This window comes from Dryobates pubescens, chromosome 5, assembly GCF_014839835.1.
Source record: "Dryobates pubescens isolate bDryPub1 chromosome 5, bDryPub1.pri, whole genome shotgun sequence".
Lineage (NCBI taxonomy): Eukaryota > Metazoa > Chordata > Aves > Piciformes > Picidae > Dryobates > Dryobates pubescens.
The window spans coordinates 44,052,786-44,065,687 of NC_071616.1; the positions used below are offsets into that span (position 1 = coordinate 44,052,786).

Consider the following 12,902-nt stretch of genomic DNA (forward strand, 5'->3'; position numbering starts at 1 on the left):
AGATTTGCTACCACAAATTCAAATCAAATGTCAAGTTCTGTAACAGTTCTTTGTACTGTAACTACTGAAAAACAGAAGAGATTCCAGCAGCCCACATGTGATCCATCCTCATTTGGCATCTTTGTATTTTAATGCTCAATTCTTTTAGTTGATACAACTTAGTTGAGCTGAAACACAGCTAAAAAGGGCTTTGAATTTAAGAGGAAGAAAGGGTTCTGCAACAAACTTCCTTCTTGCCTCTAAAAAGGGCTTTGGATTTAAGAGGAAGAAAGGGTTCTGTAACATCATTCTTGCCTCTAAAAAGGGCTGTGGAATTAAGAGGAAGAAGGGGTTCTGTAACATCATTCTTGCCTCTAAAAAGGGCTGTGGAATTAAGAGGAAGAAGGGGTTCTGTAACATCATTCTTGCCTCTAAAAAGGGCTTTGGATTTAAGAGGAAGAAAGGGTTCTGTAACAAACTTCATTCTTGCCTCTAAAAAGGGCTTTGGATTTAAGTGGAAGAAAGAGTTCTGTAACAAACTTCATTCTTGCCTCTAAAAAGGGCTGTGGAATTAAAAGGAAGAAAGGGTTCTGTAACATACTTCAGTCTTGCCTCTTCATCCATTTTCTCATCATTCTTCTTAATCAGGTTCCAGAACTTCCTTAGTTTTGGTGTCTTTTTCAGCTCTTGTTCCAGGCGTTTCTGAAATGGTAGAATGTTACTCAGTCAGCAGGGATCCTTGCTGTCACAGGAGAGAAAAATGCAGTCCAGCTGTTCTGATTAAGAACAAAACAAACCAAAAAATACCTAACAAACTGAAATGTCTCAGACTGGCCTCACTAAGCATCACTGTAAAACAAGAAGGTAGCACTGCTAGATGAAGTCCATCCAGGGCTAGACAACAGCTCCCCTGCCTAGTGCCTGTGATCTCATGGCTCTGTCTACAAACTGCAGCTTGAAGAAGCTACAAACAAATCTTATTTAAAACAAAACACAACAATAATTATCTAACAAACTGAAATGTCTCAGACTGACCTCATTAAGTATCACTGTGAAACAAGAAGGTAACACTGCTAGATTAAGTCCATCCACAGCTAGACAACAGCTCCCCTGCCTAGTCCCTGTGATCTCATGGCTCTGTCTACAAACTGCAGCTTGAAGAAGCTACAAACAAAACTTATTTAAAACAAAACAATAATTATCTAACAAACTGAAATGTCTCAGACTGATCTCATTAACTGTCACCTGTAAAAAAGAAGGTAACACTGCTAGATAAAGTCCATCCACAGCTAGACAACAGCTCTCCTGCCTAGTGCCTGTGATCTCCTGGCTTTGTCTACAAACTGCAGCTTGAAGAAGCTACAAACAAATCTTATTTAAAACAAAACACAACAATAATTATCTAACAAACTGAAATGTCTCAGACTGACCTCATTAAGTATCACTGTGAAACAAGAAGGTAACACTGCTAGATTAAGTCCATCCACAGCTAGACAACAGCTCCCCTGCCTAGTGCCTGTGATCTCATGGCTCTGTCTACAAACTGCAGCTTGAAGAAGCTACAAACAAAACTTATTTAAAACAAAACAATAATTATCTAACAAACTGAAATGTCTCAGACTGATCTCATTAACTATCACCTGTAAATCAAGAAGGTAACAGTGCTAGATAAAGGCCATCCATGACTAGACAAGAGCTCCCCTGCCTAGTCCCTGTGATCTCCTGCCTTTGTCTACAAACTGTAGCTTGAAAATGCTACAAACAAAACTTGATTGTGGATTTTTTTCATGCAATTAATAATCAGAATTACACAGAAATCAAGAACAAAGGAGAAAGGTGAATTTTGCCATGCAGGCAAGACCATAATTCCATAGCAGTTTTAAAGATTACACTGCCATAAGAGTATTCCATGAGGCCTGACTGGACAGTGCTTAGATAATGCCTAGAAGGTTGATTTTTCCAGTCTAGAGTGTCATGCTTACAGGTTGTAGAGCCATCCACATCGGTAAAGAGATGAGCTGCTGCACCTGGCCTCTGATCAAGTCCACCTCCTGTTAGAAAAAATAAGGCAGAAAAATGGTTGTTGGTTTGGGGTTTTAGACTGCAGATTAGGAAGAAACACTTTACAGTGAGGGTGGTGAGACACTGGAACAGGTTGCCCAGGATGGCTCCAGAGCTCCCTGGAGGTGTTGAAGGCCAGGTTGGATGAGGCTTTGAGCAACCTGGTTTAGAGGAAGGTGTCCCTGCATATGGCAGGGGGTTGAAACTAGATAATCTTGATGGTCCCTTCCAATCCAAACCATTCTGTGATTCTCTGAGCATCTGAAGGAACTGATTTTGTCTAGAATTCATGTAAATATAATTGTTTTTTCAAAAGTTCTCTCTCCAACTCTGGCTGTCATTTGGATTCACAAAGAGAGGTTGTGGAGTCTCCTTCTCTGGAGACATTCAAAACCTGCCTGGATGTGTTCCTCTGTGGCCCACCCCAGGTGCTCCTGCTCTGGCAGGGGGGTTGGGACTGGATGTTCTTTCAAGGTCCCTTCCAACCCCTACCATTCTGGGATTCTTTCTTTCCTCTCTTACTTAAAAGCCTGGTTTCAAAAGTGAAAAAAACAAATTACTGTCTTCCTCAACAGAGAATGGAAATAATTTTGTGCAGAGCACAGTAGTAAGTAATCTGCTTCTAAACACCTTTTAAAGTACAAATATTTGTAAAGCATTGCTTTAAATATGTCCTGAATAAATTGCAGCAGGTGCCAGCCATCCAATTTCAAGTCTATTCTAAGACCCTGTGTCAGAGAAAAGCAAACCTGATAAAGCAAGAGTCAAAAAGAGAGGGAAGAGCCCTCCAGTACCATCTTCCTCAGATGGAAATTTTGCTTCATCTCTCTTAAAATGAAATTGCTCAAACTCCTATTAACACAGAAGGGCATAAAGACAGTGGAAGTTTCAGAGTTGCTGGTAACATACCAAACTGTTGAAGCAGTGATCAAGGAAAAGCAGCAGCACTGTCTGTTCATGCAGAGAGTATTCACTGTCATTTTCCACCAGGGATGCTTCCAGAATGCATTTGAAAAAGAAGGGAAAATGTTCTGGCTTTTTTTTGAATGTCTAGGAAGAGAAGAAGAAGAGACAGCTGATGCTGGGTCAAGCTGCTACAAATTATTTCAATCCTCATTCACACAATATAGCTTAAATTCCCTAAATCCATTTAAGTCGAGAAAAGGAAGGGTTAGATTTCCTCTTTTTCATTTATTCTGACCAGACAGCACAATCCAAACAGGCAAATGAGATCCTTCCTCACACTAGGGGAAGGCTCTTGGTGTCACCACTGACTTCCAATGAGATCCTCCTAAGCAAGGATCCTCACACTAGGGGAAGGCTCTTGGTGTCACCACTGACTTCCAAGGAGATCCTCTGGAGCAAGGATCCTCACACTAGGGGAAGGCTCTTGGTGTCACCACTGACTTCCAAGGAGATCCTCTGGAGCAAGGATCCTCACACTAGGGGAAGGCTCTTGGTGTCACCACTGACTTCCAAGGAGATCCTCCTGAGCAAGGATCCTCACATTATGGGAAGGCTCTTGGTGTCACCACTGACTTCCAAGGAGATCCTCTGGAGCAAGGATCCTCACATTATGGGAAGGCTCTTGGTGTCACTACTGACTTCCAAGGAGATCCTCCTGAGCAAGGATCCTCACACTAGGGGAAGGCTCTTGGTGTCACCACTGACTTCCAAGGAGATCCTCTGGAGCAAGGATCCTCACATTATGGGAAGGCTCTTGGTGTCACCACTGACTTCCAAGGAGATCCTCTGGAGCAAGGATCCTCACACTAGGGGAAGGCTCTTGGTGTCACCACTGACTTCCAAGGAGATCCTCCTGAGCAAGGATCCTCACATTATGGGAAGGCTCTTGGTGTCACCACTGACTTCCAAGGAGATCCTCCTGAGCAAGGATCCTCACATTATGGGAAGGCTCTTGGTGTCACCACTGACTTCCAAGGAGATCCTCCTGAGCAAGGATCCTCACACTAGGGGAAGGCTCTTGGTGTCACCACTGACTTCCAAGGAGATCCTCTGGAGCAAGGATCCTCACACTAGGGGAAGGCTCTTGGTGTCACCACTGACTTCCAAGGAGATCCTCCTGAGCAAGGATCCTCACATTATGGGAAGGCTCTTGGTGTCACCACTGACTTCCAAGGAGATCCTCCTGAGCAAGGATCCTCACACTAGGGGAAGGCTCTTGGTGTCACCACTGACTTCCAAGGAGATCCTCTGGAGCAAGGATCCTCACACTAGGGGAAGGCTCTTGGTGTCACCACTGACTTCCAATGAGATCCTCCTAAGCCAGGATCCTCACACTAGGGGAAGGCTCTTGGTGTCACCACTGACTTCCAAGGAGATCCTCCTGAGCAAGGATCCTCACATTATGGGAAGGCTCTTGGTGTCACTACTGACTTCCAATGAGATCCTCCTGAGCAAGGATCCTCACATTATGGGAAGGCTCTTGGTGTCACCACTGACTTCCAATGAGATCCTCCTAAGCAAGGATCCTCACACTAGGGGAAGGCTCTTGGTGTCACCACTGACTTCCAAGGAGATCCTCCTGAGCAAGGATCCTCACATTATGGGAAGGCTCTTGGTGTCACCACTGACTTCCAAGGAGATCCTCCTGAGCAAGGATCCTCACATTATGGGAAGGCTCTTGGTGTCACTACTGACTTCTGTTTAACCTAACATAGGTGACCCATAGAACAAACTGAACAAGAAGCATGAGTGGCTCATGGTGTGGAGATGTTCAGCTGGTGGCTGCACTGTAAAATGATCCAGGCTAGAAGAGAATTGGAAGATTTGGGCCACAGCTATGGCAGTTGGTTAGTGACTTCAAAAAGCAAGCAGATAAAAGACACCAGAGATTAATCATGGTTGTGGAACTCCCATTTTGTCACCTCAGCAAGATAAAGATAAACCAAACACTAGTCAAGATAAAATGGTTTCTTTACAAGAGCAGCCATGTATCAAGTAAATGTAATTAAGATGCTTGGAAAGTGACACACAGCATTTATTTTGCACCCAGTATGTCTGTCAGGACAAAAGACAGACACAAACATCATAGGAAAAAGCTATCCTCACCCTTTGGGCTTTGCCAGCACCAAAGCAATGGCACTGCCATTGTAAGTGTGCTTCTGGAATAAGGCTTAGATGGAATTTCTAAGGAGGTTTGTGGTGCTGAGATGGCCTGTGAGAACTGGACTGTTTGTAGGAACACCAATCTCTAAACCTAAGACTCCCAAACTCCAGGATACACAAAGCCAGAGTAAGAGATGATCTCAGTATGAAAGTTTCACACAAGAAAGCCACAAAACCCTATTCACAGGTTTTAAGACCCCACTGGATACCATGATAGACTGCCAGTGCTGTCACCTTATAGCCACAGCTGTAAAAATCTCTTTTATCCTTCCACCCCACAGCAAGACCTTCTCTGCAAGGGCCTGACTGTGGCTTTCCCTGCACAGAACACACACCAGCTGAGGTACCACTCCAGGCTTTGCTAGCTTCTGACAGTGCAAGCAAGCACACCCCAAAAGCTGCAACTTGCAGATCAAAAACCAACTCCAGCTGTAAGCAAAACTGCTTACCTCCCACGCAGGGACATTCTCTCTGAACTTCTCATTCACCATGCAGCAGATTGACATTAAATATGCCTTACTGGACACCTCTGGAGAATAATTCATCCATAAGTAATTTTCAAGGTACTGGCTGTGAAAAGACAAAGAATATTTCATTAGCTGCCACCACCCACATAGTCTGTCACTCATTTAAAACAGCAGTTACCCACAGGGGTTTCTTCCTCTCTCTCCTTAAAGCCATCCTTACAATTTGTGAGTAGCTCCTGAAGTTACCTCTCATCTAGGTCACTGCAGCGAAACTTATTACACTCTGTAACTGCTACAAGAGACAGACAGAATCACAGAATTGTTAGGGGTGGAAAGGACCTCAAGGATCATCCAGTTCCAAACCCCCTGCCATGGACAGGGACACCTCACACTAGAGTAGAATAGAATTAACCAGGTTAGAAAAGACCTTTGAGATCATCCAGTCCAACCTATCACCCAACACCATCTAATCAACTAAACCATGGCACCAAGTGCCTCATCCAAGCTCTTTATAAACACCTCCTTCAAGATCATCGCATCCAACCTATCAACCAATCCAACACCACCTAATCAACTAGCCCATGGCACCAAGCACCCCATCAAGTCTTCTCCTGAACACCTCCAGTGATGGTGACTCCACCACTTCCCTGGGCAGCACATTCCAATAGCCAATCTCTCTTTCTGGGAAGAGCTTCTTCCTAACATCCAGCCTAAACAGGTTGCTCACAGCCACATCCAGCCTGGCCTTCAAAACCTCCAGGGATGAGGCTTCCACCACCTCCCTGGGCAACCTGTGCCAGTCTCTCATGAGGAAGAACTTCTTCCTAACATCCAATCTGAACCATTTCCATTTTATTTCCATTCCCCCCAGTCCTATCACTCCCTGAAACCCTCAAAAGTCCCTCCCCAGCTTTCTTGTAGCCCCCTGCAGATACTGGAAGGCCACAATAAGGTCTCCTTGGAGCCTTCTCCTCTCCAGACTGAACCCAAACCACAGCTTGTATTTTCCATTCTGCCTTTTTCAAATCAAGAAGCAGGAAACAGAGGGAAGTTTGCCCTACTTTGGTAGTTGGTGATATTACTTCTATCTCTTTTTTGCAACAAAAAGCCTGTCTTGGCCAAAAATCATCTCATCCTATCTGCTCCTATGATTTGAGAGAGAAAACAGAGAGTGATTGCCCATTGGAATGGGCTGCCCAGGGAGGTGGTGGAGTCACCATCACTGGAGGTGTTCAGGAGAAGACTTGATGGGGTGCTTGGTGCCATGGGCTAGTTGATTAGGTGGTGTTGGATTGGTTGATAGGTTGGACACGATGATCTTGAAGGTCTCTTCCAACCTGGTTTATTCTATTCTATTCTATTCTATTCTTCAAAGAGAACACTAAATGCTGTGGATATGAATAGGTAAACACTGCAAATATCTACTTTACATTATTTTAGACATGCTTTAGAGGCTCTTCCAGGGAAGGCTGATGTAGCTGTAAGAATCTATGGAACAGATTTCCATTTCTTTTCAAGTGGGGAAAATGTCAGTGATGCTGCTGCACCACAACTCATTGTTACCCTCACAGCAAGAGAGAATACAAAACCCTCCTGATTTCAGTGAAATGACACATTCCAAGTAACAGACCCATGGTTTTCCCTTGTTTCATTCCTGTTCTCTTCTTCAGAGCTTCACTCACACTAAAAATTCATCATCACAAACCAAGACACTCTTATATGTTACTTGAGATTATTATATTATTCTTGCCTCAAATTAAGCTCTCTTCACTTAAATTTTCCTAGGTTTTAGTAAGCAGGAAAAAAATGAGTGTATCACCTTCTAACTGACTTCCTGCCCTGCACTTGTTTCTCATCTTTATGGGTTCCTTTAAAAAATACATAAAATAAACCTTAGCATTCCACTCCAATCAGCTTACCTGAATTCAAGAAGCATTATCTTTCTAATAGCAAACCTGAAAAGCAGAAAGTCATCAATTAGCACAGTGAAGAAAGCCCCCCATACACAGCTGCATGGAAAATGGCTGTGTCTTCCCTTATTTTGTTAAATGACAAAACCCCTAGAAATGTCTAGGAATTACTTCTGCCTCACTGCTTCCAAGGTCTCATTCCCTTCAGCCTCCTCTTCCTCAAGCTAAACAGTCCCAGCTCCCCTCAGCTGCTCTTCAGCAGACTCATTCTCTAGCCCTCCACCAGCTTAGTTGCTTTTCTCTGCACCCAGCCTTCCTGTAGGTCCCCTTCAGATAGCAAAATGCAGCTCTAAGTTCTCCGCTTCAGATAGCGAAATGCAGCTCTAAGTTCTCCCCAGAGCCTTCTCCAGGCTGAACAGCCCAAACTCTCTGAGCCTGTTTTCACATGAGAGGTGCTTCAGCCCTCTGATCATCTTTCTGACCTCCTCTGGACCTGCTCCAGCAGGTCTGTTGGGAGCCCCTAAGCTGGACACAGATCCTGCCAGGACAACATAGCTGAACACAGGGGTACACAGCTTCAGTGGCACCCGTTCCAGTTTATCTCAGAGAGAAAAAGCTGCTCACAAACCTCCCACCAGTATGATTTGTGGGGTGCAAAACTGTAATTGAGTTGGTTTGTTCCATTTTGGCCTCCTCAGCACCTGCTCCAGCCCCTCGATGACCCTCTTGTATTGAGGTGCCCAAAAGTGAACCCAGCACTCGAGGTGTGGCCTCACCAATGCTGAGTACAGAGGGACAATCTCTGCCCTACTCCTGCTGGTCACACCACTGCTGATCCAAGCCAACAGACCACCAGATCATGGAATCAAACATCACATTGAAGAATTGTGAGCCCATGACCTTTCTTTTTGACATGTTCAGACTTGGAAACACAACAATGATTAAATGACTCCAATGTACTCCAAGTCATTCCCATGTACTTTCAACACATTCATGCATTTGAAAACACTCTGTGACACATCAGAAACTACTTCAAGACAGATAATAAAGGAATAGCTGTAAGTGAAAGTGACTACTGTACTTACTTGGACCTGACAATTTCTTTTATATACACATCTTCAATAACCTATAGGAAAGAATATTGTAAGAAAAAATAGTTAAGGATTTTATATGCTCCATAAAGTGATTAAAAAAGGTATTAAGACATCTCACACACCCAAAGCTACTCTGAATGAGCTACTCCTGCATACTGCTACTTGGTAATTGTTAACAATTAAGTCTTAGCTGTAAAAAGCCCAAAAGCTTCACAGACATACACTGTCACCATGAAAATGAATCAACTCAGGGGACAGCACACAGTGGCAGGGAAGTGAGAGGACCTTCATTCAGTTATGTGGAAGCCTCATCTCTGGAGGTTTTTGCAGCCAGGCTGGATGTGGCTGTGAGCAACCTGCTGTAGTGTGAGGTGTCCCTGCCCATGGCAGGGGGGTTGGAACTGGCTGATCCTTGAGGTCCCTTCCAACCCTAATAATTCTATGATTCTATGAATGGCTGATGACAGAGATGAAATTCAGCTTTTAGTTCTAACAGTAACAGACACATACTATCACCAATGCTAGAAAGAGTAAACTGAGCTGGAATGAGAGTCAGTCACATACCCAAAAAGGAAAGAAACTTAACCTTTAAGAATGTTAAACACTGAAAACACAGATATCCACCAGAAGAGCACTGATCTGATCAGCTGTCTGATCAAAACTCTCTGAAGAAGTTTTTTAGAGAGAAGGATACACCTCAGGAGCTCCTGCACCTTTTATCCTCCATTGCTTCCCAAGAGCACTCCCTCCTCAACACCTTTTAATCTCCAAGGGATGGCATTTAACAAGTCCAAGTGCTGGGCGCTGCACTTTGGCCATGGCAACCCCATGCAGAGCTACAGGCTGGGGTCAGAGTGGCTGAGAGCTGCCAAACAGAGAGGGACCTGGGGGTGCTGATTGACAGCTGCCTAAACATGAGCCAGCAGTGTGCCCAGGTGGCCAAGAAGGCCAATGGCATCCTGGCCTGCATTAGGAATAGTGTGGCCAGCAGGAGCAGGGAAGTCATTGTGCCCCTGTACTCTGCATTGGTTAGGCCACACCTTGAGTGCTGTGTCCAGTTCTGGGCCCCTCAGTTTAAGAAGGACATCGAGACACTTGAACGTGTCCAGAGAAGGGCAACAAGGCTGGGGAGAGGCCTTGAGCACAGCCCTGTGAGGAGAGGCTGAGGGAGCTGGGATTGTTTAGCCTGGAGAAGAGGAGGCTCAGGGGTGACCTCAATGCCCTCTACAACTATCTGAAAGGTGGTTGTAGCCAGGTGGGGGTTGGTCTCTTCTCCCAGGCAACCAGCACCAGAACAAGGGGACACAGTCTCAAGCTGTGCCAGGGGAGGTTTAGGCTTGAGGTGAGGAGAAAGTTCTTCACTGAGAGAGTTGTTAGCCATTGGAATGTGCTGCCCAGGGAGGTGGTGGAGTCACCATCCCTGGAGGTGTTCAAGAGGGGACTGGATGTGGCACTTGGTGCCATGATCTAGTCATGAGGTCTGTGGTGACAGGTTGGACTCGATGATCTTTGAGGTCTCTTCCAACCTTAGTGATACTGTGACACTGTGTGATACTGTGCTTGACAGTCCTCTACTCTCAGAAGTTCTTGGCCAAAATAAACTGAACAAACACCATACAGAACAGCTGCACTGCTACAGCAAACCTCCATATCAGTGCTAACATTGATAAGCTATGGATGCACAGCTAATCACCGTGTGTCAGGCAACTGCTGGCCTTCCAAGCAGCCTCCTGCACAGCACTGGAGGCTGGCCCATCGGACAAGGGTTCATCTGCATTCATTTACACTCCAAAACAATTCCAGGAGAGGCATTTACCTTTGAATCAAAGGACAACTTTTTCTTCACATGTGGAGCCCAGTATTTATTTGCTAACTGTATGAAGGGAAAACAAGAGTAGATAAATAAATAAAAAGGTTATATAAATATTTTCAGTTGCAGTGATACAATAACTGCTGAACTCATCCCACCTCCAAACCTTATTTCTCTAGTATCCTGCTTCAGTAACGACAGGTAACAAACCCATGACAGGTTCCATAGGGCTTCATATGGCTCTGTAGGCTCCATAGGGCTCTGTAGGGCTCCTTAGGGCTCCACAGGGGCCTATAGGTTCCATAGGGCTCCATAGAGCTCTATAAGCTCTGTATGGCTCCATAGGGCTCAATAAGGCTCTACAGGGCTCTATACATCTCTGTAGGGCTCCTTAGGGCTCCATAAGGGTCCATAGGGCTCTACAGGGCTCCATGGGGCTCTATAGGCTCCCTAGGGCTTAATAGGTTCCAACAGCAATGCCAAAGAACCACTGAAGATTTTATGCCTAAACCTCTTCCATCAGAGGGGTGATTCCCTGCAAAAGTTTTTGCTGCACAGACTGCTAGATAATAAACTGGGGTTTTGCTATGCTACTTCCAGCAAACCCCCCCAAAAATATACCACTGTGGTGGGTTGAAATTCCACCCCCCCCCCAACATTAACTTTGCCAGACCAGCAGAGCTGGAAGCAAACAGAAGCATCTCTTAGGGAACTCCAGATTACAAACCATGGCACATTGAGAAAGTTCACAAACAACTAGAGGCTATACATAAAGGTACTTTAAAGCTATTTACTGTAGCCATCACCTCAACAAAACTCCTGAGCCATAGTGGTGGCCAGAGCTTCCCAACTAACTTTGTTCCATGCTCTCAGTCTGGAGAAGGGAAGGTTCTGAGGAGACCTTATTGTGGCCTTCCAGCATCTGAAGGGGGCTACAAGAAGGCTGGGAAAGGACTTTTGAGGGTGTCAGGGAGTGATAGGATTGGGGGGAATGGAGCAAAACTAGAAATGGGTAGATTCAGATGGGATGTTAGGAAGAAGTTCTTCCCCATGAGGGAGGTGAGAGACTGGCACAGGTTGCCCAGGGAGGTGGTGGAAGCCTCATCCCTGGAGGTTTTTAAGGCCAGGCTGGATGTGGCTCTGAGCAACTTAATGCAGTGAGAGGTGTCCCTGCCCATGGCAGGGGGGTTGGAACTGGCTGATCCTTGAGGTCCCTTCCAACCCTGACAATTCCATGATTCTCTGTGCTGTAGAAGAGGTTGAAAAGCAGCATTTCCAGCATAATAACAATAGGACAAGACTACTTGTATAAACCCGCTTCAGATATTCATCTACAAGAAACTGGCAGCGACTTCTGGCTGGTTTTGCCCTGATGCTCTTGCGGCTCTCTCCAGTGCGGAAGCGCTGGGGGCACGCAGCCTTTCAGATGCTAACCCAGGCGTACATCTCTTTACTCACAACAAATGCCCGCGGACTGCACGGACTACTTAAGCACGGAGGCAGCGGCCGCGGAGCCCCCCCGGGCCGCCCGCTGCTCGCCGGCCCTACCTGGGTCACGTACTCCGCGTTGATCTGCGACACGGTGGGAGCCACGATCTTCTTCGGCGGGGCCGAGGACGCCGGCGCCGCCATGGTGATGCCGGCTGCCGCACGCCGCTACCCCCCGCGCTGCTCTCAGCCCGGAACAAGCCCGGGAAGCGCTGGCCGGAGCGGAGACCCAGCCGGAATAACCCCCGGGGTAAGGAGCAGCGCCGAGGGGAGCGCTTCCGGGGCGCCGACCGCCAGAGCGGCGGCGGGGAGCGGGGGCGCCACCTGCCGCGCCCTGCCCGCCACTGCATCCGGCGAGCGCGGAGCGGCTGAGCCGGCTGCCGCTGCCTTCCCGCCCGGGCGGGGAGCGCTGCCCGGGCTGCGGCTTGGCCGCCGCTCTCAGAGCCTCTCCCGGGGCCAGCCTCCGTAGCGTGGTGCCTGCTACGCTTGGCCGTCCCCGGTAGCGCACCCGCCAGCCGTGAAAGCCGAAAGGCTGAGGACAAGGAAGTGGGAGGCGGTAAACACAGCGGGGTCGTTCAGCGCTTGCCCTTCAGAAAACGCTCTGTAAGTCCACCTAGGGCGACTCCTTTTATTTATGTATTTTTTAGAAACAAATAAATAAGAGCAAAGGTTTCCGTCCGTCTCGGGTGGAAAAGATCCGCCCGCACTCCCACGAACGAAACGCCACCAGGATGTCAGATTGGGTACCAGGAAGAAGTTCTGCACCGCGAGGGTGGTGGAACACTGGAACAGGTTGCCCAGGGAGGTGGTTGAGGCTTTTTCCCTAGAGATCCTCAAGGTGAGGCTTGATGAGGCCCTGGGCAACCTGACCTAGTTGGGGATGTCCCTGCTGACTGTCCCTGGATGAGCTCTGGAGGTCCCTTCCGTCCTGGACCATTCTATGTGAGCGCAGCTGCGTGCTCTG

At 46.9% G+C, this 12,902-nt stretch overlaps 1 protein-coding gene across 1 annotated transcript in view; it reads right to left on the reverse strand.

The window, feature by feature from the left end:
* AQR (aquarius intron-binding spliceosomal factor) overlaps positions 1–12,181 on the reverse strand; it is a 68,798-nt gene extending 56,617 nt beyond the window's left edge. The window contains exons 1-8 of the mRNA XM_054162109.1: positions 11,999–12,181; positions 10,457–10,513; positions 8,632–8,672; positions 7,556–7,591; positions 5,619–5,739; positions 2,950–3,090; positions 1,962–2,030; positions 581–681 (exon numbers count right to left, since the gene is read on the reverse strand). Of these exons, the coding sequence (XP_054018084.1) occupies positions 581–681; positions 1,962–2,030; positions 2,950–3,090; positions 5,619–5,739; positions 7,556–7,591; positions 8,632–8,672; positions 10,457–10,513; positions 11,999–12,082 (650 nt within the window). The 5' untranslated portion in view covers positions 12,083–12,181. The remainder of the gene's footprint in view (positions 1–580; positions 682–1,961; positions 2,031–2,949; positions 3,091–5,618; positions 5,740–7,555; positions 7,592–8,631; positions 8,673–10,456; positions 10,514–11,998) is intronic.
* Between the last annotated feature and the right edge of the window lie 721 nt (positions 12,182–12,902).